This window comes from Grus americana, chromosome 1 (genome assembly GCF_028858705.1).
Source record: "Grus americana isolate bGruAme1 chromosome 1, bGruAme1.mat, whole genome shotgun sequence".
Classification (NCBI taxonomy): domain Eukaryota; kingdom Metazoa; phylum Chordata; class Aves; order Gruiformes; family Gruidae; genus Grus; species Grus americana.
In genome coordinates, this window is record NC_072852.1 from 33,549,938 (window position 1) to 33,577,151 (window position 27,214).

At 38.1% G+C, this 27,214-nt stretch overlaps 2 protein-coding genes across 13 annotated transcripts in view; one reads left to right on the top strand and one right to left on the bottom strand.

Annotated features, from left to right (window-relative positions):
- Positions 1 to 440: 440 nt before the first annotated feature.
- ZCRB1 (zinc finger CCHC-type and RNA binding motif containing 1) lies at positions 441 to 12,644 on the bottom strand. 3 transcript variants are annotated; one of them, XM_054845582.1, is made up of 8 exons: positions 12,501 to 12,644; positions 7,411 to 7,498; positions 7,215 to 7,243; positions 3,836 to 3,947; positions 3,641 to 3,748; positions 2,660 to 2,769; positions 2,481 to 2,556; positions 441 to 1,105 (listed from the first exon to the last, which is right to left on the bottom strand). In XM_054845582.1, exons 2-8 carry the CDS (start codon positions 7,492 to 7,494, stop codon positions 974 to 976), a joined length of 651 nt encoding a protein of 216 aa, XP_054701557.1. In that variant the 5' UTR covers positions 7,495 to 7,498; positions 12,501 to 12,644; the 3' UTR covers positions 441 to 973. The 3 variants fall into 3 exon arrangements, with proteins under 3 accessions (XP_054701557.1, XP_054701578.1, XP_054701568.1); XM_054845603.1 differs by lacking the exon at positions 12,501 to 12,644 and adding an exon at positions 4,112 to 4,205; XM_054845593.1 differs by lacking the exon at positions 12,501 to 12,644 and adding an exon at positions 4,112 to 4,255.
- Positions 12,645 to 12,656: 12 nt separating this feature from the next.
- PPHLN1 (periphilin 1) overlaps positions 12,657 to 27,214 on the top strand; it is a 76,406-nt gene continuing 61,848 nt past the window's right edge. For 6 of the 10 annotated variants that reach the window (XM_054845527.1, XM_054845553.1, XM_054845492.1 and 3 more), the window contains exons 1-5: positions 12,657 to 12,799; positions 18,743 to 18,793; positions 19,902 to 19,993; positions 22,288 to 22,467; positions 23,388 to 23,449. In XM_054845527.1, coding sequence (XP_054701502.1) covers position 18,793; positions 19,902 to 19,993; positions 22,288 to 22,467; positions 23,388 to 23,449 — 335 coding nt within the window. In that variant the 5' untranslated portion in view covers positions 12,657 to 12,799; positions 18,743 to 18,792. Of the gene's footprint in view, positions 12,800 to 18,742; positions 18,794 to 19,901; positions 19,994 to 21,076; positions 21,134 to 22,287; positions 22,468 to 23,387; positions 23,450 to 27,214 lie in introns of all 10 variants that reach the window. The other 4 variants (XM_054845501.1, XM_054845517.1, XM_054845543.1 and 1 more) reach the window with 2 other exon arrangements.

The window sequence follows — 27,214 nt, forward strand, 5'->3', positions numbered from 1 at the left end:
GTGATCAATGTTAGATACAAGTATATTTAAAACCCTGTGCATAAACCATAGCTACCATGTTAAGCACCCAAACTGCAGTCAGGAGAAACCAGAGCAGTATAAGCCCTTATCACAGCAAGAGAATTTCAATATCAAATTAGAGCACAGTAGAACATATGCACATTCCCATTTTTAAAACATAACGCCATTCTCATTTTTAATGCAAGAGACACAGAACTATCATTCTTAAAAAAATATTAAGTGTGTTTCAAGACTGAATAATCACCACATCACTTTTAACTTGCATCTCCTATGAAGCCTATATTGTAGACAGGCTACATAATACTATGAATTGTACAGACAGTTGCTAAAACTGCATAAGACAGAAGATGAACATCTTAATACCCTTTTGAAAACAGACAGATGTATTGTTTAGTCTAAAATGATTTCACAGACCAAGCTGATGTGATAGTAATTTATTTTATTACTGCATGAAGAGTTAAAAGACTAGTACAATGCTTAAGGTTGAAATTCAACCCTATGCAGAGGAACTAGTACAAGATTCATATGCTACTAAAGTACTACTAAAGCACTGCTTCCAAACAGGCAATAAACAGACCAATACATAAAGCATCAGTGGTGCTAACAGTGATCCTAAGAGGAACTCTTCTTAGGAAAATAATCTTGGGAAATTCTCTTATGAAAGCTTTCACTCCCAGGGTTTGGGTCTACATACTCACTGCAAGAAGCATTCTCCCAGATATTTTTCTGGATTTAAGTGTAGAAACACATTGTTTTCTTAAGAAGCTGCCTTGAAAGGTGAAGTTTGGAGAGGAAGATATCAAAAGATGGAAGGTTCGGGGGGCAGGATAGAACTACAACATGATTTTCAGTGTCTTCGACATCAAGACAAACCTGTATTACAGACAACTTTGTAGCACTTTACAAAATGTACACTATATATATATATATATGCATATAAACCAGTATTATTTCAATCGCTAAGTTCCTCCTCATCACTGAAATAAGCACTTTTCTTAATCCGTGGACGTTTCGAATCATCTGAAATTGAAGATTCCCCTGCAGTCTGCGTCCATCTCTGTTGTTCTTCCTCAACTTTGGCTTGCTACAATGAAAGAAGGAAAAGTATTGGCTAGGATTAAGAAAAATTAAGATGCATTACAAATAATAATGCTAATTATTGATATGCATTGAATTATTTAATAAGTTAAAGAATACAAAGGGTTTATTCTCCATTTCCAGATAAACTGTGCGATGAATGCTCTAGAAAACATTTCTGAAAGTAGTTCTCACATGCAAACAGTAAGTCTTCTGCACCAATGCAGGCCACATGGACTACCCTTGGTTTTCAAAGAGACGAACTTTGCACACAGCAAGCTTACAGAACTATAGAGCAGCTGAGATGTGAGGCAAAGAATGCTCTGTGTTTTAAATTGACATTATTGAATCAGCTTTGTTCCACTAACAACTCTTCTGTCATCTTTTGCAGTCATTCATTCGGGGAATTAATGTCTTCAGGAATGTAAGGGTTACTCAACTGAAGGTTTAAATAAATGCTTCCTATTTTTACTGGGAAACTTGCTATCCCAGTTAAAATCTTCGGATGGTTAGAGAAATGGGAATGTTTCCTGACTTGTTTACATTCATAGCTTTTACATTCAATCTGGGGTTTTCTGGGGGTGGGGGTAATTTTACATATTTGCATGATATTTTTGGACTACATAATGTAAAAGTTTTGCACTCATTATAGACATATTCAGGGAAGTTATCTTAAAAACTCTTGAGGGTTTTTTTTTTGGGGGGACAGGGGCATAAAGGAACAGCTGAGGACTAGGGAGCCAAGAAATTTGAACATCAAGTCAGGCTTGCTCTGTGTAGTGAAGCCAAAGCCAGTAAAGAAGTATTAAAGGAGATAGATAGTCTGACAGCTGTGTTACTATCTACATAAACGAAAAATGCATTAAATATGTTTTGAAAAAAAGAGGTATATTAGAGACCGTGATGGACTGTATTAGTCAAAGAAATGCTCCAGAAATAGATGTTGTTTAAGGATATTCTAGCAAGTGAGGGCAGAGGCTGTACCTGGTCATTTACACATGACTGTTTTTCTGGCTGCTCAGTTAACACAGTAAAGAGGGAATTATGGACCAAAAACCTAATAGAGCATCGCAGCAGAGATGACAGGAAACTAAGCAGCAAAGGAATTTGAAGGAAAGAAAAAATTGCAACGCACAAACACAGCAATATTGAAACAGTAAAAAAAAAAACAATGAAACAAAAAACCAATCCTCCATGTTGCAGGCACTTTCAGTTGGGTTCTGAAGAAACCAACTAGTCACCAACTACTGCCAAGCAAGAGTGCCACAGAGCGAACAGACCTACAGGTGTATCTCAGAGCTTTTGAAAAGCAGCTAAAAAAAGAAGTAGAGTTGCATTTAAATAATAAAAAATAATAAATATGCAATGCTTCAATTTTGTACCTGAAAAGCTATGGCTTGGCTGAGGCTATCTAGAGCAGGGTCTTCTCCTTCCTCTTCGCTTTCTTCTTCCTCCTCACTTCATCGTGCAGAGAGAGAAAAATATATAGATCTTTAAATAAAGTGTTCAGTATGAAAAAGCTTCCTAAAAGAAGTAGTAACATGTAAATAAATATACATACATTTCTTCTGGCTCAACCATTTTCTTTCTCTTCTTCTTTTCTTTTTTTTTTGGTGGCTCCCGCTCTCCCAGCATATTTTTAGGACAAGCATAACTTAAATGTCCTGCTTCCTTGGAGAAAAAGAAATATTGCTTAACAGAAACCATTACAAACAACTATATGTTGAAACATATCATGAGGAAAAGTTAATGTAAGACAGTTCACGGGGAAAAAAATGGAAGCAATTAATAAGATAAATGGAATGCTGAATTAGCACACAGAAGACAAACTCTTCTCTATAAGCTTGCCATGGAAACCAAGAGATTGGTGGTGATATGCATGTTTAACTGCAAATTGAGAACAAGCTATGAGCAAAGTAGATTTTCTTAGCTGCTGCAATAGCTGAATATACTACAGCATGGTTTATGTTAAAGGCAAAATATAAACCTCAGCATTAACAGTTTAAGAAACAGGAATGAGTCAACATTTTTGCTCTAAAAAGTGTTATTAATATAAACCAAGTTTGTATTTGACATTAAATACTACCCAAATCTTAATCTCCTATGTTGTTACGTTCAGGAAAAGTGACAAATTGCTTACAACTTAAAACACATTTCTATTTAAAAACAGCTGTATCTGATATTTATTTTGCTGCCAACTATATAATGAACTTCCAAAGATATAGCAGAAGCAGGTATTCTGAAGCAAAGATTAGGAGGTTTTCCTTCTCAAACAGCATTATACTGATACTCAGATGTGTCTGCTCATCGGCATGTTAAGCAGCAATTATATGTCCGTATTTTCCTCCATCTCCAAAATCCCAAATAAAAGACAAAAGGGGTACTATCATTCTTGAAAATGGTACTATTGCTATGCAAGTTGATACTATCAACAGAAAAAAATTAATTTAACATCACGGGCAAGATTAGCAATGTCCAAACTGAAGAAACAAGCTAAGAGTCAAAAGATGGAATATATTAGTTCATTTTTAGTTTTACTCACCCCACATTCGTAACACTTAGACTTATCAAAGTAGTTACGCCTACGAATGAATTCTGCTGCTCTTCCATTATCAATGGCAATACTTGCTTTTATTACTCTTCCAAACAACTACAGCAAATTGGAAAAAAAAAAAAAGGTAAATATTTTGGGACTGCAAACCCAACCCTCCTGCCATAACAACTTTCCACAATTTACCTGTTTGTTATTAAGTGCCCGAGAACAGTTTTGTGCAGATTCTTTATCCAAAAACAAAATAAAGGCAACTCCTTTGCTTTTCCTGGTGTCTTTGTCTTTCATAATAGTAACTCTGAAAACATATAACCACATTATTGATACACTAAAATTACTTCAGAGATAATTTTTTCCTTAAAGACCTTGGTGGGATCTTAGCTTTGTTATACAGCAAAAAAGGAAAAAGTATATTTAACAATAGAAAGGCTCACTAAACAGAAATTCAAAGGAACAGCTAACCTGGTCACGTGCTTACAGGTAGAGTGGAGATGATTAAAAAAAAAGTATGTGGGGTCTTTCTGGGTCCAGTATTATTCTTTATTCCCTTGGATGACTTGAAGAACAGAGAACATACTCTTGAGATTTGCAGACAACTGGAGGGAACTACACACATAGGAGGTGAAATTGAAATTCAGGAGTAATCTTGACCATTGCTATTATTACTGAAAGATACAGTGTATTGAACTGCATTCAAACTGAGAAATCTAAGTTCGTGTAGGACTAACCAGCTAAACAGGTTCATGACAGGAAATGATAAGTATATGCAGTATTGTTCCACAAATATCTCCAACTGGAATCCAAGCAGGTCATGGATGCATGTATCATTTTACATGACATACAAAGGTAAATCTTCAGTCTAACTTTGGAATCAATAGCTCCAGTAGCACATCAAGAAATTCAAGAAAGATTTAGACCCAGTAAAAACAACAGACAAAGAAAAAGAAGGACAAGAGGTGAAAGGAAGGGAGAGGGGGAGACCCCACATAACCTCAATTCCTTCAATCTTAACACCAACTGTTTTCAGCTCTAAAAAAAGCCCACCAAAACCAGTGGGAAACAGGATGCCAGTCTGCACAGACATAAAAATAAAAGTACATGTTAAAAAGTAGGCAATAAACTCCTCTATGGGTCCACCACAGGCAGAACAAGGTTCAGTCACAAGGCAAGCCAAAATTCTAAGAAGCAATAGGACATTTTTGAAAAAACAAACAAACAAACAAACAAAAAACCAAACAACAAACCCCACTTCCAACGCAGAAGGCCTACCACAGAACCTGTATAAGAGATGACCCACACAGAAAAACTGTTCTAAGCTCTATCGCTCTGTGCATGTACTTGGGGGAAAATTCAGCTTTCCTTACTGAGCTTTTCTTTTATACACTTTTTACTACCAAAGCCTCTTGAACAAGGATGTGTCCAATTGAATGCATGGAGTTGAATTGTCAACGAAACTGCCTTTAGAACAATTCTATTCTTTTGCCAAGTTACTCTTCCAAGAGTTCCAACAGAACCCTAATATGACTGTCAGGCTTCTAATTGGGATATTGAATGTACCAGTTAATAACACAAGCATAGAAAGAAACAGGTGTGATAAATCTTTAAAAAGTCAGCAACTGCTTGGAGCCCTAGAAAGTCTGATTTCTCACTGAACAAACTGAGCTAAAATCATAATAGTCGGGATATACTGGGGTGAGAAATGCAGTACGAAGAAAAATCAGCACAATTTTGTTGAGTCAAGACACACTTCAAAAAAAAAAAAAAAGGTCTATTAAAGCTTATTTAGTTAAGTTAAAGCTGACCTAGATGACATCACAAAGGTTTCTACAAAGTGTTTTAAAGTCCCTGAACAAATACTCTACAGAAATCAAGCTAATATTTGAAAATATTGTTGGGAATTAATAACTAGTTACAAACAGGAAACCTGTTGCTTGTTAGCCTCAGTTTCACAGCAAAATGGGAATACCAGTAGAATCTCACAGTATCTGCACTGTTTATAGTCAGGTCAGCTTGCAAAGGGGCAAACAGGAAACAAATTTTGCTAGATTAAAAAAAAAATCATGGTAGTATTTTACACATGGCATTCTATGACTCCTTGCATTTGGTTTACCTTCTGGTAGTGACTAGACAAAGTGTTAGGAATAATTAGGTATCAGTAAGTGAATTTTGCAAAACAATATATAGATGGGGAAAAACAGTAACTGCGCAAATATATGAAAGTTCTAAATTAGCTACTTTCACACAGGATGCAGCACAGGATTTCCTCTGCATAGGCATCTGAGAACACCATTTCTGTTGTCTATGACAAAAAAAGCAATTAAACACTAGAAACTATTAATAAAGGAAAAAAGAAAAAAAGAGAGAATGCTGCTATGACACCTTTAAAATAAGCAATGCATCATACAGCCAATACTTCATACAATTCTCATCCTTCTATTGTACAAGTTCAAAAGCCAAGACAAGTAGTAGATCCCTACCCCAAACACACAGAGTATAGGTACATTACCAAATGAGAGCAGGGATGTCAGAAGTGTCAAGTTTATGGAGAACAGGCCCCTCAACGGATATTAAACACCAGCGTTACTACAACCTTTGCTCAGGATTTTTCTAAATTGGAAGTTCAGCAATCAACTAAACCAGGTCATACACCCCACCCTGGAAACAATAAAGACTGTAGCTGCCCAGTTGTATTGATCATTGCTTGTCTGCCAGAGCCCTACACAGGGGTTTTCCTCTTGGTCAATTTAAAAAATACCTTTTCCTGAAGTTGTAGTTTGGCTTTTCTTGCTATTTGCCACCTGAAACACACTCCTGAGACTTCAAAAACTCTGAGTTTAGCTCTGTATCTCACAGATTATTACAGCGGCTACTAGAAGTTAGAGTAGATATTTGCTGGTGTAAGGTTGAAAACTGAAGTCTTGAATCTCGTTATTCTGACCAGTTGAAAAACAAAGAAACAAAACAGCAAGTTCCTTACTGTGGCATTTTTTTTTCTATCATTTGAACACAGACGCAGGTACTCACAAGTACTGTTCATGAATACCCCACATATTAAAAGCCATTACTATGCAGCCTTATGTCTAATCTTAAATATAATACTAAGCAGTCACAATAACAAGTCCCTCTAGAGCCACGAATACAGGAATTGTACATTGCAGTTGTGGGAACTGTGACATCTAGTCCACATAAGTAGAAGCTCCCACTTTTATACTTATCTACTTGTGTCCCAGGTAGTGTTAGGGGGAAGGGGAACAACACTTACTAGAAGAATATTGTTTCAAGTGTTTCAGAGAAAAGACCATTGGTATATAACAACATTCTACTTGCTCTTAAGAAGTGGTTAGCAAAACCCGTTGCCAACACAAATATTCTTACATTATGCGTGTAACTGCAAGAACTTCCAGTTGTTAATTAAATTTATACTTTATTAAAAATGAACAGGACTTCTATACAGTTCCACAGTCATACTTGAATTATAAAAAGCACAAGACTTTCAAGTGAAGCAAAGACATTAAATATTTAAAGTGAAAGCTACAAAAATAGCAGGCCATATCAGGTCACTTACTTGACAACTTTCCCATATTTTGAAAATATCTGAAATATAAAACAAAATAAAAAGATTTAACGAGAGGCAATTGCATTTAATTAGTAATAAATTTATCAAGACAAACTTTTCTAAGAGATATATATCAGTACTGTATTTACACTCAAAATCATTGTCAACAAGTTTAATCTGCACAATGCAGCTCTTAAAATCTTACCCTGTATAGATCGTTGTTTGTCAAAGCAAAGGGTAAATTGGACACATACACCGTGCTTTTGCTTGGTGCCAATCCACCACTCATTTTTCTGATGAAAGAAAAAAAGAGAGAAGAGTTAAATTGTATTCAACAGAGCAATCAATTATAAAACAGTTGCAAGAGTTTTTAAAAGTTGTTTTTCAAACCAAGCCAAGACAGTCCTGATAAAGTTGCAGGAAAGCATAGCTTTCATTTCCCTTTCATCACTTCACATGAAATTAGTGTCTTCATGCGCTACAGAAGACATACATTCCTTCCCCTGGATCCAAAATATATTTTTGCTGTATGCGAGTCAATTTGTAAGCCATGAAAAACTAGACAAGTTAATGTACTTAAAATAAACCTCTGCTGACTTGTGCAGTTAAGAAAGGTTTAGGCCAAGAAAGAAATAAGTAATCTCGATTGATTAAACATTCTGGCCAACATGTGAAATCAATGACCTTTGTTCAAGTAGCTGCATGTTCTGATTCTTTATACCAGTTTCAGTTCAGCTGCGTTCAACATAGAATAAACCACATTCAGTTAAGGTAGCAAAAAAAAAAGCTTTTCTAAAGCAGAGTCCTAATTATTGGGGGAAAAAGGTACCACATTGGCTTTAAAATGCCTCCCAGCTGCTAAAGCAGCAAGTATTTCCTCCTGTATCTATTGCTCAGGCTTCCGCACTGCTCTGGACCTGCAAGTGTCCAGAGCTGATCATAGATTGCATCTCTGCTAGAGGCACTCACCCCACCTCCTCCTCCTTCTGATTAAGCAGCTCTATACTGGCAGGAACCAGGGAAATATCAAAGACATTTTAATTTCCAATCTCTTTTAAGCTCTTGAAACTAAGTAGCCTAGAATATGGCTAGAAACAATGAATCAATTCAAAAACCTTGTTATAACTGCATACAAACCATCCAATAGTAGGTAAAGAGTAACTGAACTAACTTGAAAAAGAATAGCCTGTGGTTTTCCTCATGTTTGGACATTTCCCGATATTTTAAGTGGTGCTAAAGCCTGTGCAAAACACTTCTTCCCTCCAATCCATTCTGTAGCCATGACTTGGTCCAAGAGCTAAGTGAGTAAAATTTAAGATCAGAATAAAGCACAACCCTTCTGAGAGGCAAAAACATTTCATAAATAGTCCAATTACTACCTACTTACACAGTTTCCTGCAGCCTTATTCCTGCTTCTTGGCACTTCTGGCTGATTTGTAACTGAGGATCAAGCCAGTTCTTCAGCAAGACCAAGTCATTTAAAAAATGCAGACAAAAGCCGATGAAGGGATAAAAGAAACTAAAGTACTAAAAATCAACATCTGTTGTAGTACACAGTTTCTTAGGGGACTTTTCGGGTAGTGAGTTTGAGCAGATTGCTTGGCCAAGTGCCAACAAAGTAACTAATATCATACTCTAATCTGGCTGTGGTTATTTTCTGGCATTTCATGATTCAGTCATCTAAAGACCTGATATTCCCAGTAGACACTGATTATCCCAGTGTTTTGCTTCTCTTTCCTGACATGCTTACTGTATCACAATTAATTTGAGTGGCAGTTTCCAAGTGATTGAATTTTGAGGTTTTCTATGTTCAGAGGCTGTTTTTTGGCATGAGCAGAAATGGCAACATAAAGGTTAAGCAAACGAAAACAGAATAAATTTGCAATAAAGGCCACACATTGCATCTGGTGTTACGCAGACTGGATTCATTATCCCAAATTCCTTGCTGCTTGGCATTGGTATCCTTGACAAGCCTAACCAGACTGACTTGGCAACACGCCACATGAATAGATGGCCTGAAGTGCAGTTATCCAGATGTATGGTGAATACAAAGGATTCGGTAAGAGTGACCTTAGCGCTGCATTATGGTATATTGCCAATGCTAATATGTTGCAACAGCGGAGGAGAAAACAAGAGAGGTGAACGTCATGTGGCTGTAGATAGCAATTTAAGACAAGAGAAGCTAAAGCACCTTGTAGCAGGAGACCAAGCAGGCCCCATATTAATGAACAGACCCCAGCGAGGATGGCGTAACTGGAGAGCAGTCAGCTTGTGTATTCCGCAACACCACAGTGTAAACCTCCAAAGAGAAGATTGTATGTCACGTGAAGATTACTACAGGCCCAATAGTTCAGTCGATAGGAAATTATTAATGACTGCAAGCTACAGAAACTGCCATTTTCAGCTGTACACTACTTTTTCCAGAAGCAACCTGAAAGATTTGCACCCTGGAGCACTGACTGCCAGACAGCTGAGGCTGAGCTTTGTTTCTAGTCCCCTGAACAAATATAAGTGAACAGTCTTTCTGCTCTGACTGCCCAAATATTCTTAGCAATTTGTATTGTATAGGACTATCATGCCATGATTTCTTACTTTTAATGTCTGGCAAGTCAGACAGGCACAATTTTAATAAAAGAGGCAGTACAGTAACTGTAAGGCTATCGCTACGCTCATGTTCAAGATGGCAAAAGTTCAAATTTACCACTCCAGGAAAGAATATTTCCCCAGATCTGCAGGAGGACTTCCTCTTGTAAATACCAAGGGGTCATTGGGATGGTTTATAAATATCTTATTTAAGCCAGCAGATACACTGACAGGTTTGCACAACAGCAACGTTTGGACCATTCATCTATCTACTTAAAGCCTGGTCATCCTTTCAAAGTCTTCTGCAGAACATTAAAAAAATAATATTCTACCTAAAGCACTCTCAAAAAGCTTGAGCATGTTAAAATGCAGATATCTGGTTATCTGTTGTAAATACAATGATATAAATGCAATTTTAGATCCAACTATTGGCACAATTTTTCCTACCCCCATAAAGCTTAACAAAACATCACATTTCAATTATAATTCTGCTATAACCAATCCATTAGTTTGTGTTTTGTTTTGTTTTTTTTTTTTTAATACCACCATCAAGCCCCTGTGGGGATACCAAGTGCCAACACCATATGAACAATAGCTTCCCCCTCCCCCCCCCCTTTCATTTATGGATGCCAACCTTGCCATAACCAGCTTCACATTTATTAGTCTGACATCTTCCAGCTGGGGGTTGGGAAGTAAAAAAAGTCAATTCCAGCTTTAAGCTAACTCTGTAGATGAGACACAGCTCATATGGAGGCTCATCATTACAGGGCCCAGAGTCTTTTTACTTCAGGAACTTTCTAACTTCATAGAACTGTCCAATACAAGTTTAACATTTTCATCATATTCTTCCTCCTTGATCACCAGTCTCTCTGCTCTGTAAGTTTTCACCTCAAAGGCTGACAAAAAAAAGTAATTACCCACCCTTACCCAAAAAACCCAACATCTGAGCTTTCTACTTGCTGCAGGAGACTCACTTGAAAGTTCTGTACAACCTGGCATCTATATCCTGCAAGATCTCCCCAATAAATCAAAACATTTCTGTTTTATATGGAATGTTTTTATGGGGCTTCCCTGATCTTCAAGGTATTACCTGATTACCTAACTTCAAAGCATCAGTTGGAAGCCAGTACATTAACTCCATAGGGTTGAGCACAAGTCTCATTAATGTAATAGCCTCTCTGTAATATTAATGAATTCTTCCTTTATTATTTTCACATGTTAACTTTCAGGATGGGGTTGTCTCTCATTACTATGACTTCTTGAATTCAATCTTTTCTGTCTTTTCCAACAATTCGAACTAAAAGAAGCCATTCTTCAACAAGAGCCATCTGTCAGTAACGATTATCTCCTGAAAAATACACTGGGTACACAAGTATGTTTTGCTTGAATCCAATATGCTTAATGCGGCATTTGTCGCTCATGTTGAGAGCATCACAAGCGAAGACAATGATTAATGTCAATAATTGGCTTTTCTACTCTGTCCCAGCACACATAAGTACACACCAAAATAGTTCAGATGAGTCTGAAGCATCAAGTAGAGTCTGAATTTACTGATTTTTCATGACTTAACATCAACATTTCAACTTAAACAGAAACTTTTTTGTTTGTTTTTAAGTGCACAGCAGCAAGGTCAGATCTGTGACTTAGTCAATTAGGTATGTATTAATGATTTGTGGGTAGGTTACAGAAGATACGCTCATTCAGGCCAACTATATTTTATTTCTGATTTAACATTATCAACAGAGCTTAGACTCAAATCAACAAACCATTAGCTGTGGCAGCAGTTTGGCTCAAGGTTATAATCAAAAGTCTGTGGTAAAAGAAGAAACTGATCCCATGTTCTCCTTGGTTCCAGGCAAGGGTATTAACCACTTGCTACACTTCTTTCCTACACAAAAGGCACGCAACAAACTATCAGAGCAGAATCTGTTTTATCTCTACATGGTTACTTAAATATTACAAGGCAAATATTAAATAGGATCAGAATTAAGTAAAGTTGACACTATCAGAAGAAAGAGCGCAAGAGCCTTTCAATTTGCCCATGCCAAAGATGTACACAAAAAGGATCCATGGTCTGAATCAAACTACTTTTATGTACTCATCTAACTACAGAAACTTTGGGACAATAAGACCAGGCAACCAAGCTGCCAGAAGGAACTACATTAAAAGTTTTAACAACTGTTTCTTTTTAAGTGCATTTCCAGCATAGCCGTGAGCAGAGTTGCTTGGTTCAGTCACATTTAGTCTCACCCAGCTGACTCACTTAGGGACGCCCCTTCCTCCTAAAAACCCCAGCTGAGACAAGCAATTCCATTTCAGAGCTCAATACGTGCAAATCAGTACTAAGGCAAGAGAACTACAGACTGCTCAAAACCTTCCGCACGCTGCATTCAAGCCTTTCGCTAAGAGTAACATCACTCTGTGGCTCCTCTACCACAGCGCGGCCCCGCCCAACTGCTTATTTAGCTTTGCTCAGCTACTGCGCGGTGCCAAACCGCTGCTCCCCCACCTACACCCACAAAAGCCAGAAGCCAAGCGAAGCCCCTCCCCGGCAGGAAACAAACGCTCCTGCCACCTGCCGTGCCCTCGCTCCGGCCGCCACCGAACCACGCAGGGGGTTGGAGGGCCAGGGGCCTCACCCGCGCACCTGTTCCCCTCAAGGGGACGCAGCTCCCAGCCCCACAGCGGCCTACCCAGCCGCCCCGGCCTCACCTTGTCACGGCGGGGCTCAGCCCGCTCGGGCGCCCATGGTGCGACGCGATACCGGACGACGCGCAGGCCCCAGCGCGACAGGACACACCCCACCCGCACCGCCGCGCTCCAATCGCCCTCCCGGCACGGCAGCGCTCTTCCGCCGACGCGCGGCGATCAACGCGGATCCGGCCAATAGATGGTGGCAGGAAGGCGGGTGTTTCCGTCAACGTCTGGGGAGCACCGGAAGCGGCGGGAGGAGTCGCCGCGCTAGCGAGTGGAGCTGTCTGCTGCGCCGCGGGAGCGAGAGGGGGAGGCGGGTGAGCGGCGGGCCGGGGCCAGGGCCAGGGCCAGGGCCGGGGCCGGGCTGGGGGCGCGGGCGGCGGTCTGTGCCCGGGGTCTGTGCCCGCGGGGGCTGGGGCGGAGCCGCTTTTCTCGCCTTCTTCATCGTGCCAGAGCCGATCGCGTGGCCCTCAGCTTCGGCCCGCGGGGTCTGGGGGCGGCGGCGATTTGCCGTTCGGCTCCCTTGGGGGGCGGCTGGCGTTGCGCGGCGGCTGGCGTTGCGGGGCGCAGGAAGGGACCTGCTTTCCCTGCCTTCCCTCCCGCCTGCGCCCCGCGCTGTTTGGGCGCCGCGATCGCGCGGGCGGGTGGTGGCTGAAGCGTCTGTGAGGCCCATCCTGGGAGCCGGCCCCCCCGGGGGCTGTGGGAGCCGCCGTCCCTCTCCCTACTCCCGTGGGGAGCCCGTGTCGTGGGGCGGGACACGTGGGTTCCCCGGGTTTCTCAGAAGTTGGGGTGAATGGAAGTGGCGGGGCAGGAGGGTGGGAAGGATAGCTTCCTCTGGGCAGGCCACCCCTGGGTCAGCACCGAGGGTGAATTTTGTAAACACCACCTTTTAATCGTTTCTAAAACCCATGCGTGACAGAAGATTTTGATTTTCGGTTTGTGTTTTTGTTTTGAAGGGAAGGATGTTACTACTTCTGCATACTTCTGAGAGTTATTTTAAACTTTAATATCTAGTAATAAATGTTTGGAGGCTCTATAAATCCCACTGTAAACACTTTCAGTGAGGTGTCTTGAGGGTGTGATGGTGCAGCATCAGTATCTGTATGTTTCTAGAGGGGTGAATAAGACAGGAGTGTGTCACTTAGCTGATTTCCTAGAACAAGAATACTACTTTAGTAGTATTCTACTTTAGAGTACTAGAATAAATCTTTACGCTTAGCTTAACAATGGGATGTTCAGTAATATATTTAAAAACTTTAAGTCTGCTCTCCATGGTTCTTTGTTCTCACTCATACTCCTTAAGTAGGCTCTTTACCATGCATTAGAGTTTTCGTGGATAGTCTTAGAGTAATTCTTTATCTGAGGTGTCTGGGACATCAAGGGAACAAACACTCTGTCAGAAATACAGGAAAAGATGTGGAAACCCACAGAATCTGAGCAAGCAATGAGTAGGGTTTGATACACTGATTTTCCGTGGGTGAAATATTCAGAATTGGTTGGTACTTTCAAGTGTAAATGTTGAAAGCATTGAAGTTTTGACCTGCTATGACAACAGTATGGCGAACTGACATTTTGTTGTCAAAACGTTTGTGCTGCGAGATGGAAGAGTGCGGTGGAGGCAGTGATCTGTGCAGTTGTTTGCATTGACATTGCTAGTGTAGCAGCCCCATTGCAGCCTGGCAGAACATCCTTTTCGTAGCATTGACAGTGATGAAGGATGGGATGTTGGTAACTGCAGGTGCTCAGGCAAAGATAAGTGCTAATACATCAGTCATTGTATTAATATACCCCCAACACATTGTCTCCATTTCTCTTGCTCCCAGTGATGTATTAGAATGATGGGGTAAGAAAACTGAACCAGTGGGATTATAAATCCTTGTAAGAATGCTGCTGTTAATAATTTTATTCAGCTTATGCATTTCTGGCTTTTTTTTCCCTTTTGAGGTGGGAGTTAATTTGACTTTTGTGGTCAGTGTTTTAAATAATTTTTTCCTATTTTTTCCCTCCTTTTTTTCCCCCCTTTCTCTTATTTTAAATCAAAATTACTGTGAACAGGTCAGGAAAGAGTGGAAGAAAGCCTTTTTCTTCAGGTTATTTGGTATTTAGGTTGAATATGCCTAGACTTGTTGCAGTCATGCTTCTAATTGCTTTTGAAAATGCTATAGCCTAATATTTGTTATTAGGAAGAGATGGATTGTCTTTATATCCCTGTTTTTCTCAATGCCTCCCTCACAGTATTTTATGTACCGTCATGGTGGATTCTTCCCTCTGCTCTTACACTTCTGCTTTTTCGTCTTATCAATAGAGGACTATGTCTGTTCAATGTTTTCTGCCTGTCCCAAGTATGGGGGGAGGAGGAGAAAGTTAGTGGGTTTTTCCCTCAAACTCAGTTTTATCAGTTTTGCCTCCTGTCTGAGTAGGAGAAACTGGAATATCTTTGGAGCACTATCAAATACAGATTCTAACTGTTGGAGGACAAAGCAGTGTTTTCTATCTTTATGTCCTCAAAGCAGCAATCGTTGCAAAATCGGCCATGATATTTCTAATAAATTACAATTCTCTAAGCATTTTTACTAGGTCTTACTCATACAAAAATGTCTAAGCTTTTTTGAGAGCTTTCCAAAGCAGAGGAGAGACAGAACTGGTCCTCGTTTGTCAATCTTTGCTGTTTGTCAAAGTAACAGTATAAAACCAGATATATCCCAGTAGTATCAGAGATACTGCAGCTGCCTGCCTCTGCATTTTCAGCACAGCATTGGTTTTATGCTTTGTTTGCATATGGCAAGATGTAGCCATCTGGGCTAGAAAGCTCTGTGTTTTTGAAACAAAAATGTAGATTGTGCAGAAGGTTGATAACACACACTGGGAAATTATGGATCCTGGAGAAATAGATATTTCTAGCCGTGATGAAAATTAATGTTGCAAGTAAGTGTAAACAGACAAGAATCGTGTACAAAATATTGCAGAATACTGGAGTGCTTTTGCAAATGTGTCAGCTTTTTTTTTTAGCATGTATTATTCAGAAAGCAAAAAAGAAGTTAATGATTGATAAAGAAAGCCCAGTTGTACAAAAATCAAAATCTAAAGTTTAAGTGACCCATGTAATCTGCTTGATGAAGAAACCCCTTTTGTATTGTGTAAGTTAGACTAGCATAGAGCAAGGCATAGTGCTGTGATAATCGGAGCAAAGCCATTCTTGGCACCTGGCCACAGTGGGCTTCTGCATATGCTGGAGTGTCTTTATTCAAGAAAATAAATGCCTTGCTTTAGGGAAAACAGTCACCTCTGATCAAAAATAGGAAGAGGTTTCTTAATATAGCAAGTGATTGTATGTCATAATATTAAAGAAATATCAACTACCTTTGCTGTATATGCTAATAGAAAATAGTCCATGTGAGTGACATTAGTGTAAAGTGTGAGACAGAAATAGAATTTTTTTTAACCTTTGTTTTAGAACAAGTTTGTACTGAGAGAGGAGATGAATCTCAATACGGCGTACTAAATGTGAGGTTTGATCTCTGAAATCCTTGTTAATGGAATCTTCTCGTATTGATCCTAAGAGTTTAGTCTCTTCATGGTTGTTATTAAAGCTGTGTTAGGTCACATCGTTCAAGAAATGGATTTTTTTTTTTGTGTAGAAACAGATGATGTGCTCATGATGCTAGGAAATGCATTTTCCTCCCTTTAAACTTTTTTTTTTTTCCTTCTGGTATTTTCAAGTGCACCTCTTTGGTCTCAGTTAAATTTGTCTGTTTAGTCTTCTATATAAAATTAGTCTCCTCCTACTTTTTTTGCTTACCAGCATTTTGAGCAGTATACTTGATGGTTGATTCTATCTGGTTAATTTTCTTTTAATTTCTTTCTTTTAATTTTTTTAAATTAAATTTATTTTAATTTCATTCTTCTAATTGCAAAATATTCTCACTTTTGAGATTTTTCTTCCACCTCCATCCATGCTTGCTTCTTGTCTGATGTAATTGTGGTTTGTTTTTTTTTAATTCAGTCTGTTGCTTTCTGTGATAGTATATCTTTACCTTCCTTCTGGCTTGTGTTTTTGTTTTGTCAGAATACTGGTGAGAATTCTTGCTAGTTTCACCAACAGTAGTCCATTGACAGTGATAAAAATGGGAGTGTTTTTATCAGTGTTGCTGCCTGATAATCTAACAGAGCATGTATGTGAGTGCTGGTGCCTGCTGACAGTGATGTGTGTTGGTATGCTGGAGGTGGCTTGACTGACAGAGCAGCACGATGTGTAAGCTTGCAGCTAGCTTCAGTGGCTCTTAACTGAAATTTGTTGCTTTTTGAATGTTGTGTTTGGTTAACAATTTCAGTAAATGATGCAGGCAGCAGGGCGCAGACACTACTGTATTTGTCAAAATGCACAGAAAAGAATGCAGAACAACCCACTTGAAAACCTTACCTGAATCCAGCTTCTGATATTTGCTGTTGGTCTAAAAAGTGAGTGAGGCTCGCCATCAAGTCCCAAAGTCTGTGTGCACGTGAGTGGTGGGTGGGCTGTGGACGAGCAGGGGTGGGAACAGCTGTGAGTGGTTATGGACAGAAGGAATGGCCCACCGTGGGGCAAGGGCTGGGTATGAGGGACCACCGGCAAAGTGTTTTGAGGAAGAGTGCATCACACTGTTCCAGTGTAATGTGTCTAGTTCTGGGCTCCACAGTTCAAGGAAGACTGGGAACTACTGGAGAGAGTCCAGTGGAGGACTATGAGGTTGATGAGGGGACTGGAGCATCTCTTTTATGAGGAAAGACTGAGAGAGCTGGGTCTGTTTAGCCTGGAGAAGAGAAGACTGAGAGGGGATCTCGTCAACACTTGTAAATATCTAAAGGGCAGATGTCAAGAGGACGGGGCCAGACTCTTTCCAGTGGTGCCCAGTGACAGGGCAAGGGGCAACGGGCACAAACTGGAACACAGGAAGTTCCATCTGAATATGAGGAAAAACTTCTTCACTTTGAGGGTGACCGAGCACTGGAACAGGCTGCCCAGAGAGGTTGTGGAGTCTCCTTCTCTGGAGATATTCAAAACCTGCTTGGATGCAATCCTGTGCAACCTGCTCTAGGTGATCCTGCTTTAGCAGGGGGTTGGACGAGATGATCTCCAGAGGTCTCTTCTAACCCCTACCATTCTGTGATTGTGTAATGATTTTGTCTTGCCTCAGCTAAATCTGTCCCATGTAGAACTCAGGTACTATTCTAGATGCAAAGAAAAGGGGGATTGTGGGGACAGTCTAAGAGCAGATAGGGCACCTTCCCAGGATGTGGAGTTGGCCTAAGAACAGTTAATTCATGTGTAGCCCCTGCTATGGATTTTTAAGGCTTTAGCAAAAGTCACTGAAGTAGAGAATAAAGAAAAGTTGAAGCAGTTACTATGAAAATGCCAGCAAGGTGCTTCTGAGGGATACGCCTGACCAACAGATACACCAGTATGAGCAATGGTTTCAGAATTAGTAACTGTTACTTGGAGCACCCTGAGAGGACAGGGACAGCAGACCCTCTAGCTCTTCCCAAAGCCCGGATTAACCAAACTCTGTTGGTTTAGTCAGCTTTTGATTTATAATCTGTGGCTACATCAGACAAGCCTGTGTCGTGGTTATGGAACGTACTTAAGGTTAAATCTGTTAGAAAATGGAACAACGTTTATAAGAAGATACTCTGGTTCGTTTGTACCAATGGTAGGGTCAAGGTCTCTGAACATAAAGGCTTATTACAGTTGAGGAAAGAGCTACTTCATCAGGATTTACTATCTATTACCAAAGGAAAAGCATTTGTTAAATCAAACTTTTCATTAACCTCTCATCACATGCAACTGAGTCTTATTTTTCTCTACTTAATGATATTGAAAGACAGTTAAATAAGTTAAGTGAATATATTAAATATTTTTCTGAGTGTTTTTAAGAAAGCAGTTACAGTAGTTTCCAAAAGCTTTTGCTAACAAATGGAAGAAAAAATGAGACTTGAGATAGTGAGTAAAAGATGATAAAAGGAAAACTCTGGAATTTATTAGTGAAGTGCTATATCTGTAATAATTTGTCATGGGAAGATTTTTGATATTGTGAATTCAGCTGAGTAGTTCATATCCTTTTAATTGAGTGCAGTGAATTATTCTGTACTAATTCAGACAGAGCATGAGGATGGGCAGTCGTAAGATTTAGATTTTAAATGTCTGGTTTACTTAAAAGAAAAATGTAATTATAAATATATATATATGCATTTTTTGCTAACTTCAGCTTCTTTTTTTCTTGTAGGCAATTGAATGGGTCTTCAGAAGCAGAGTTGCTAAAGCTGACAGAAAAGAAGTATGCGAGTGTTCATTGTTTTTCACAAAAATATGTATCTGACTTAGTGCTACCTTTGTTTACAGTTAACAGAACCTTTTGTCATGTCGATTCTTAACATCTGTAATAATCAATATTTTTATATAGCCTCATAAGCCTATTTCCAGTTAAGTGTTTTTATTTTGTCAAAGTAGATAATGTTACGTATTTCTTCTTTTGAATATGTCCTGCTGTTTCTTTTTTCTTATTGATTATTTTTAATAGCTAGAACTACCATTGTGAAGGGAAACTGAAAAATTTAATTCTAGCAATTTCTTATCTATTTTCAATGATGTGTAGTATAACATTTGTCACTTTCATAATCATCAGAAAGGTTTCAGCTCCCCAAGTTTGTGTTGTCTAACACAATATGACTAGAATCTCTTATGGTGATGATTTATTTCTACCTGTATTTAGTTACTAATTCTGACTTTGAAAGTGACCTTTCTCTGGAAAGAGGAATTTGTGTGTTCTGCTGGCACCCAATTTAAAACAGGAAAAATCTGCATGTGAAGAATGCATTTCATTCACATATTCAAAAGGTGGAGCTTTGTACTAACTGAATGATGTGTTGTGTTTTAACCTCTTTCCAGATGGTTGAGATGATGAAATAATTCAGTCAAAGTTATTATATTACATAAAAAGTAGAAATACTTCAATCTAATAAATAGGAGTTGAATTATTTTTTTTTTAAATCCTCTATTTTTAGCAGAGCAATATCAAGATTGCTGTAAGGTATGTGTGTATGAATTTATATGTCCAGCTGGTATTTGCAATATGCATATATTTCAATAGAGCTGTTTATAGTATCTATAAGTCCTGTAATTATACTGATTATACTGCACTAATATCCAGTTGTTCTTGCACATACTGTGAGTTATTTTTGCTTAAAGTTCATTAATTACTTTCTATAGCTAGATAGAGTTACTTTTAAAAGGGCTAATTTTTTTAAAAAAAAGTGTATGTACAGGGCTTGTGCGTAATACATTACACTGGGAGAAGTCCCAGAACCCTTACTTCTATGTTCACTATCCTTTTGCCTATTCATAATGAGCCTGGTTTTGGATAAATGGATTTCTATTGTCTTTAGTGGCATATCGAAGAGATGAAATGTGGTCTGAAGGGCGATATGACTATGAAAGAGTTCCAAGAGAACGCCTCCCTCCAAGGATTCATCCTGATGTAAGTGTATAGTATGTTTCTGCAGCATTATACCATTATACTATACCTTTATACCATGACTTGTACCGTAAAAGCTGGATTTATGTACATATTTAACTTCTTAGTATACCCCAAGTTCTGTTCTTTTCTCATTCACTTAAATCAACAATCTAGCAAATGCATCTGCACAGAGATAATGGGATGCCTACAAAATTAAATGTTGTAGTTTTTTATTTTTCAAATCTATTGAAAGTGGTTTAAAATATTTGTATTTTGATAAATTGATATTTTTGGGGGGAGTGTGTGTAATTCTTTGTATTATTAAACACAGGTTTTTTATTAATTTCTGGAGAACCGAAGGCCATAATAGGTTATATTTTTCCCCAGAGTTTTTTTAATGTTAATACATCTTTGAAGTGATCTGAGGTGGTAAAATGCCTACTTTCAGTATTCTTGTCACCAATGCAGTTTTCTATTATGGTGTTTAAAGTCTAGAAGGAAATGTTTATAACAAATTTTGAAAATACGTGTTTGCTAAAGAAATTGTGATTTGGAGCCTTGAAGGGAAATGCTTATCAAGAAGAGTGTCAATGGAAATCTAGTTTGTAGGCATGGAGACTTTTACTATATGTTGTGAAAGCAAATGCAGAAGCTATGCTTTCTGTGCTGTAGAATAACTTTAGAATGCTTTTAGAAAATCTCTGTGCCAAAGAGTTGGGTAAAGTTATTTTGTTTTCTTTTTGTCCTGTGTTTGAAGTCTCTAAAGAAGAGAGAAAACAAATTGTAGCTTTGTCTTTTGAGCTATTACAACTTAAATAGAAATATCAAAAAGTATTTTTGAAGTCGTATTTACATGCTGTGCAATGTACATTTGGCAAAATAAAATTTCAGGTATCTGTGCCTGTTATCTGGCTTTTCTTTTAAACGTTGGAATAATAGCACAGCTGATTTAGCATACTTTTTGGGTTCCCTCTACCATATTTTCAGCTTGTTGTTTTGGAAGTGTACAAGTGTTGGTAACTTGATAACTAGTTACCTAGTCTTCTCTATTGAGTAGTGTATTAGTGTTTGGCTACTCCGTGACATTTTTAACTCTCTTTACAGGCAACAACAAAATCTCTGCATTTTCAGCAAACTGGAAATCAGATAAGTTTGCACAGGGTATTTAGTCAGCTGTTTCTCCAAAGTATTTATCAGCAACAGGACATGAGGAAAGGCAGAATGTATTTTCACAGATTTTTTTTTTGTCAATGTTTGACTTGACTAACACATCGCTAATTTAATTTAACCATTGCATCAGTGACATTCCTAATTTCATTTAGTCTTTCAAGCTGTCCAGGGAACAAAGCATAGCATAAGCATTGCGAAAATTTACTTTAGAATTTAAAAGATGTGATGCACTCATTTTGATGCAAGAATTAACTAGATAGCTAGCTTTATATTGCATTTGTTTGGAACTGGGTATGACAGAATACGCTCATTTATCACAATCAGTGCTATCCATCTGCACCAAAACAACACACACAGTAGCTGGGCAAACCAAGACTTGGTGTCTCTCTGCCCTACTGAAAGATGAATGTGAAGGTCCTCATACAGTTCTGCTGATTCAAGATAGTTGGCAGGTGGTTTCTGTCCTTGTAAGCCTGTGCCATTGTATCTGTGTCCATGTATAAAGTTCTGACTTAATTTTGACTAAACAAGTAAAATGGAATTAATTTATTCAATCTATGAATGTGCTTAGCATTTGCTGATAGGTTAGTATGTTGGAACTGAGACATACCAATGATACAGAATGAAGTATCTTTTGTTTGAGAGTACAAGAGACTTGTCCTAATCTAAACCAGCTGCTAATTATATATCAAGTATAGATTGTAGTAGAAACACATGCTTTCAGATGCTGATAAACAACAAAAAGTTGCAAGCACTTGGCACAATTAACCCTGAGTGGGTACACCTTGAGTTTTCACATAATTATCCTGAATGTCAATATAGTTATGTGATGGGGGCCTCTGGGTGAGGTTAAAGCACAGAGCAGTTTTATTTTAGCTTCAGAGCACATCTTCTTTGTAAGACACCAAACTAAAAAAAAACCCCAAACATGTGGAGGATGTTCAGTGAGGTAAGGGTAGATCAAACATTGTGGCTGTGTATGAATGTGTATGTAGTCTCTACTTTGCATCAGTGTGGCTGCAGGCTGGTTTTGGATTGCCCTCTAGTCCCATATTTAGAAATAACTTGTTGGTTTTAGTTTTGTGTATTCAATACAGATTTCCAGCTGTTAAAAACAATATGATCTTGTTTGTTTTGTGGTTTAGGATGATTACCATAGAGTAGTAAACATTATGCCCAAGAAACCACCACTGCTTGAAAGACCTGGGGATGGGAATTACGGTCGGTATGATGATTACAGTCACACTGAGTACAGAGACTATGAAGAGGGTCGTAGTTTTGCCCATGACCGAAGAAGTGGCCCTCCACACCGAGGTGTACGTAAGGTGATTCTTCTCGCATGTTTATGATGTTTATTTTCTCATTAATGCTTGACTACTGAATAACTAAAATATTATTTCAGACAGAGCATTGATGTTACTTCTGTTCTCATAAACTGAAATAGAATGAATAGAAAAAACATCCAGGTTTTGATACTTGGTGCTTTTTTGCAATTAGTATGCTTCTAAGACTCTTGTGATTACATGGTAATACCTGTTTGCTGCTTCTTATGGTTCCTAGCTACTCTATTGACTTAGAAGAGAGCCCTTGTCTAGCACTGTGGAAAGCTCAGAGTCTGAACTGGGAAAACAAAAGTGGCCAAAAGGCCTCTCTGTGATGCAGTGCAAAGTTACCTGGATGAATAGAAGAATGATTACAAAATCTTTCTATTTAACAGGTCATTGCACTTGCAACTTCTTGAATGTTCTCTACCTATCCTAATTCGCACACTTGTTCACTTCTTTAAATTCCATCATGATGTTGAATGCATGTTTTTTTCTCAGTAGCTACATTTAAGTACAAAATTTATGGTCCCTTTCATAGTTCATTACTGTTGCCCTCTCCAACCCAGCTGTTTGAAATTCTGTAATTCCAATTTACTGATGATAATTTACATTTCAATGAGGAAAATTTTCTTTTTTTTTTAAGTCAGGACCTATGTATAGCTTGGAATTTTTTTGTTGTCTTTGTGTTTTGTACAGCATTTCAAAGTTGCTCTCTTTAGTATTGCTAGAAGAAGAAAATAAGAGGAATGGGGTAGAGTGAATAAACAGAGAAGAACCTTGCTGTGAATAATTAATACTTTCTTTTAGCTCACTAAGTGCTTTGATTTTGCAGTAAATAAGTACCATTTGGCAACTAACTGTACCTGACATCTGATGTTAAGATACACATCACGCAATTGTTTTGCATGTGTGTTTTGCAGGATGACTCAGGATACAGATGGCCAAGGGAGGATCATTCTATAAGTCGGCAGCCTGAATACAGGTATTTTATAAGACTTCACAGTAGTGCCATGTGTAGGATGGAACTGTTTGGGGCATTTTTCTTTGTTATCAAAACAGTTTGTAGAGCAGAGCAGTGAAATGGCAGTGGGAAGGGACATAAATTGAAGTAAAAGACGATAGTGGAGAAACAATTCCTAGTTGTATTGTTTGAAATAGAAACTAAATAAATGGTCTGACACGACAGTCATTTTAGTATTTGTTTAGTAAGGATAGGAGGCATAATGGTAGCATCTTTAGGATGTTAGCCTGGGACTGTAATTTAGTATATCTCTCTGATCAGTCACACTTTGTACATGACTTCAGAGAATTGTTTGGTCTAATATTTGCTTCTGTGACTGTAGTACCTTGGGGCCACAATACAGTGGAAAGATACCTGCACCGTTTTAAAGGTTGGTGGGGTGGATAATGGGATTATGAAGTTCAGCATAGCCTTGTTCTGACCTCCCTGTTTTCTCAGCTGGACTTATGAGTAGATATTTCCATCATACATTATATACATTTCTGTGAGCACTTCTTAGTCTGTACTTTAGGTTCCCATCTATGAAATGTAAGGAATAGTATCAAACAGTAGGACTCTTAACATATGTATGCCTGTAATGATGTTTGACATGGGATTATTTGATATGATAAATAAAGCGCACAAGATAGTGTTAAACTCAAAATTAAGGATGAAACTTACCTTAAATATTCAGACAAGAATTAACTGTTAGTATAACTGAAATATTAACAGTCTAATCTAAGTGTCATCTCATGGCTGTATTTTTATATGTCACATCCTGTGTATCCACTTCTCAAGGTGTCTGATACTATACCAGGCTTGTATTTCTCTATACTGCATCATGATCTTAGTCATAAATATCTCATTCCACATAGAATAACTCCTTGTTATGGCTGTCTATATAAAACTATGGTTGTACCATACAAAGATCAACAAAAGTAAACCAAGTTAGCTATAGACACCTGGTCAGTTAGAAAAATTGCTGTTAAACCACCAAGTTAAAAAAAACTTCAGGCAGGTCAGGAAGAGCTCAGTCAGAGCAAGCCTGACAAGCTTGCTCAAAGCCTCAGTCTTGATGCCTTGCAAACTCAATATGAAGCTGTTAGTAGCGATGGCAATACAGTGCTACAGGGCTATGCAGTTACAGTAGATATCTATTTCTTTGAATGTGATGATTTAGACATAATGTAACTAGATTATTACATAACTTCACCATAAAAAAAATTCTTCATATGCCATAAGGGTCTGTATGCACTAGACTTCTCTCAAAATTGCATTCTTGGGGCTAGCAGCAACAGTAAAGGGTTTTGAGAAGTGTTTTTTGGAAACTTGTGTAAAAATTCTTGTATCTTTTCCTTCTGCTTTAGAAGAATCAGAGTTGTTTAAAGCTGGAAAAAAAAAAAGACTGAGGAGACTGAGTTAGTGCCAGACAGTTTATTTAACACGGAGCAAGAGTGGCACCCAGTGGTCAAAAAGATTGCCTTAAATGCATCCTGATTTCTTCCATTTAAAATGTGAGGATGAAATGTCAGCTTATTTTGTTGAAGGCTTTAAAAATGTGTTGTGTGGTAGGTGACAGTCCCGTCTGAGTCTTTATTATCTATTTCAGAATATGTAACTGTTATACAGCTGCAATAACACTACGGAAGAACTTCATAAAGATACTTGTTCACTTGGGGGTATGGGAATGCATTTGCAATTGAATGAATCCATACAGATTTATTATAGAAATATGTGTTAGCATGTCAGAAGTCCGATTTTACAGAAGAGCGCAGGAATAGTAAATAACCGTGGATGTAAAATCCTGCGATCAGACTGCTAAACACTTGTAGTATTATATGCTTTGTAATAAACTTAATTACGATTTTTTGCATATTGCTCACTATTGAGCTATGTGGTAGATTTCAACAGAGGAAGCTGAAGTACAGTTGGTATATGTTGTCTCCTGTGGAGCAAATGCTGATTACTTTCCATTTCAAAGATGTTTGCACTGTAAAACATGAGATTAAAAAGTTATTATATGTGAAAAATTTTAGCCAAATAGCATATTTTGGTTAAGTTCTTTTGGAGTATGCATAATTTTTTTTTCTTTGAGGTAGTAGGAGATTTAAGATTACTTTAACCAGAAGTACTTTTTAAAAAATTGCATGGAACATGGCTAAAACATAATACAAAGTTAGATTTGTGAAGCTAAAGACACGCAAGAGACTTGTAAAGTTAATGGGTTTTCATAGTCAATACAGTGACTATAAATTCTAAAAAGAATAACTTTTATTTATATAAATAATCGGTTTTCTTGAGTATTTTTAAAAACTATTCAGCAGCTAAAAATGCGCTGTAAGAAGTTGTTGTCAATGTTATGTTTAACATTTCCTCTTAAGCATTAATCATTCACATTTTCCTGCTTTGATTTTTGATAACATAACTGTCAAAAAGTAGTGTCTGATCTCTTACTCATTCCATTTTTTGATCCCTCATCTCTCTTTAGAGTGCTGAAAAACATCACTCGAGAGTTTCCCAAAGTAAAAGAAGCTGTTTATCTGGAATATCAAAAATCCTTAAATTATGCAGAATTTTGGGGGGTGAAAGTTTCCTATGTTGAAGAAACCATCTGTTAGGTTTTTTTGGAGTGGGTTTTTTTGTCACTATTGTTGTTGCTTTTGTGGTTTTTTTTTTTTTAAGCTTCGTGTCTTTTCCTTAAAAATAGGAAGTGCATGCTTACTTAGCAGTTGCATAGCTGTGGCTTGAGCTGTGATGTGTCCGCTGACCAGCAGCAATTCTCCATGAGTGACAAGAGGATTGCTGAGGTTCTACCACTTGGCTTAGCTGTCTTTTTTTTTTTTTCTTGCCTTCTTTCTTCTTGTGGAATTATGCTCCAGTTTCCAAGCCGCTGTTATTTGCCGATAGTTGACCATTGAGCCGAGCATTAGTGATCCTTCTGCTCTTTTCTAGACCGCTCAATTCTTGAGAGTTGTCAGCCTTATTTTCTAATATGCTCAGTGAATGGCTGTCATACTGACCATGACTTCTTCATGATAATATCATATTTTATATGTAAAAAATAAAGTAATTCAGAGGATGTGCTGGGCACAGATTTCAAAATTAGTTTCCAGCCCTTTTTCTCTTGTTCTGACTTAAGGATTTCTTAATGGATTTCTGAACTCCAGGAACTGATGTGAATTGTGTAACCTTACAGTCATAGCTTGGTTTGAAGTGCCTCTTGGTTCAAGCCTAGTTGGCATGTATAAAGAATTGTGCATCAAAGCAGAATCTCTTAGTTTGGAGAACAGAGAATTTTCCACACACATGATGACAGTTTTAATGTCTTGGTCGCTGATGCTCTGAGAATTGTGAAACTTGGAAATTATGAGAGGAGCAAAGATCAAGTAATACATGACTTTGTGCATTTATCTTTTACTGATATTGCTCACTTCTGGGGCTGTGTTATTACTTGTCTTTAGTGATATATCAAACTCATTTATTCAAAGCACTTGAATGATTTTATGCATGTCAGATTTTTTGAAAAGTTGCAGGAATCTATGCTGTTATATTGTGAAGAACTCCAATTTTACAGTGCTTCTGTATGGGCCTCATAGCAATGGATTTTGCATACAAGTTCATTTTTATAAAGTCACATGAACTTTTCAGTGTGAAATGCTTTAGAATGTTGTTAGTTGCGGTTCAGTTTAGTCATACCAAATTTTAATCCTTTTGAGTGCACAGAGCATGACTTCATTCTTTTTTTTC

Excerpts from the sequence above, each read along its gene's own strand:
- ZCRB1 (XM_054845582.1), bottom strand. The coding sequence starts at position 7,494 with ATGAGTGGTGGATTGGCACCAAGCAAAAGCACGGTGTATGTGTCCAAT. Across the intron at positions 3,749-3,835 it reads GGGCACTTAATAACAAACAG|TTGTTTGGAAGAGTAATAAA; the intron begins GTAAATTGTGGA and ends AATTTGCTGTAG. Across the intron at positions 2,770-3,640 it reads CTAAGTGTTACGAATGTGGG|GAAGCAGGACATTTAAGTTA; the intron begins GTGAGTAAAACT and ends TTTTTCTCCAAG.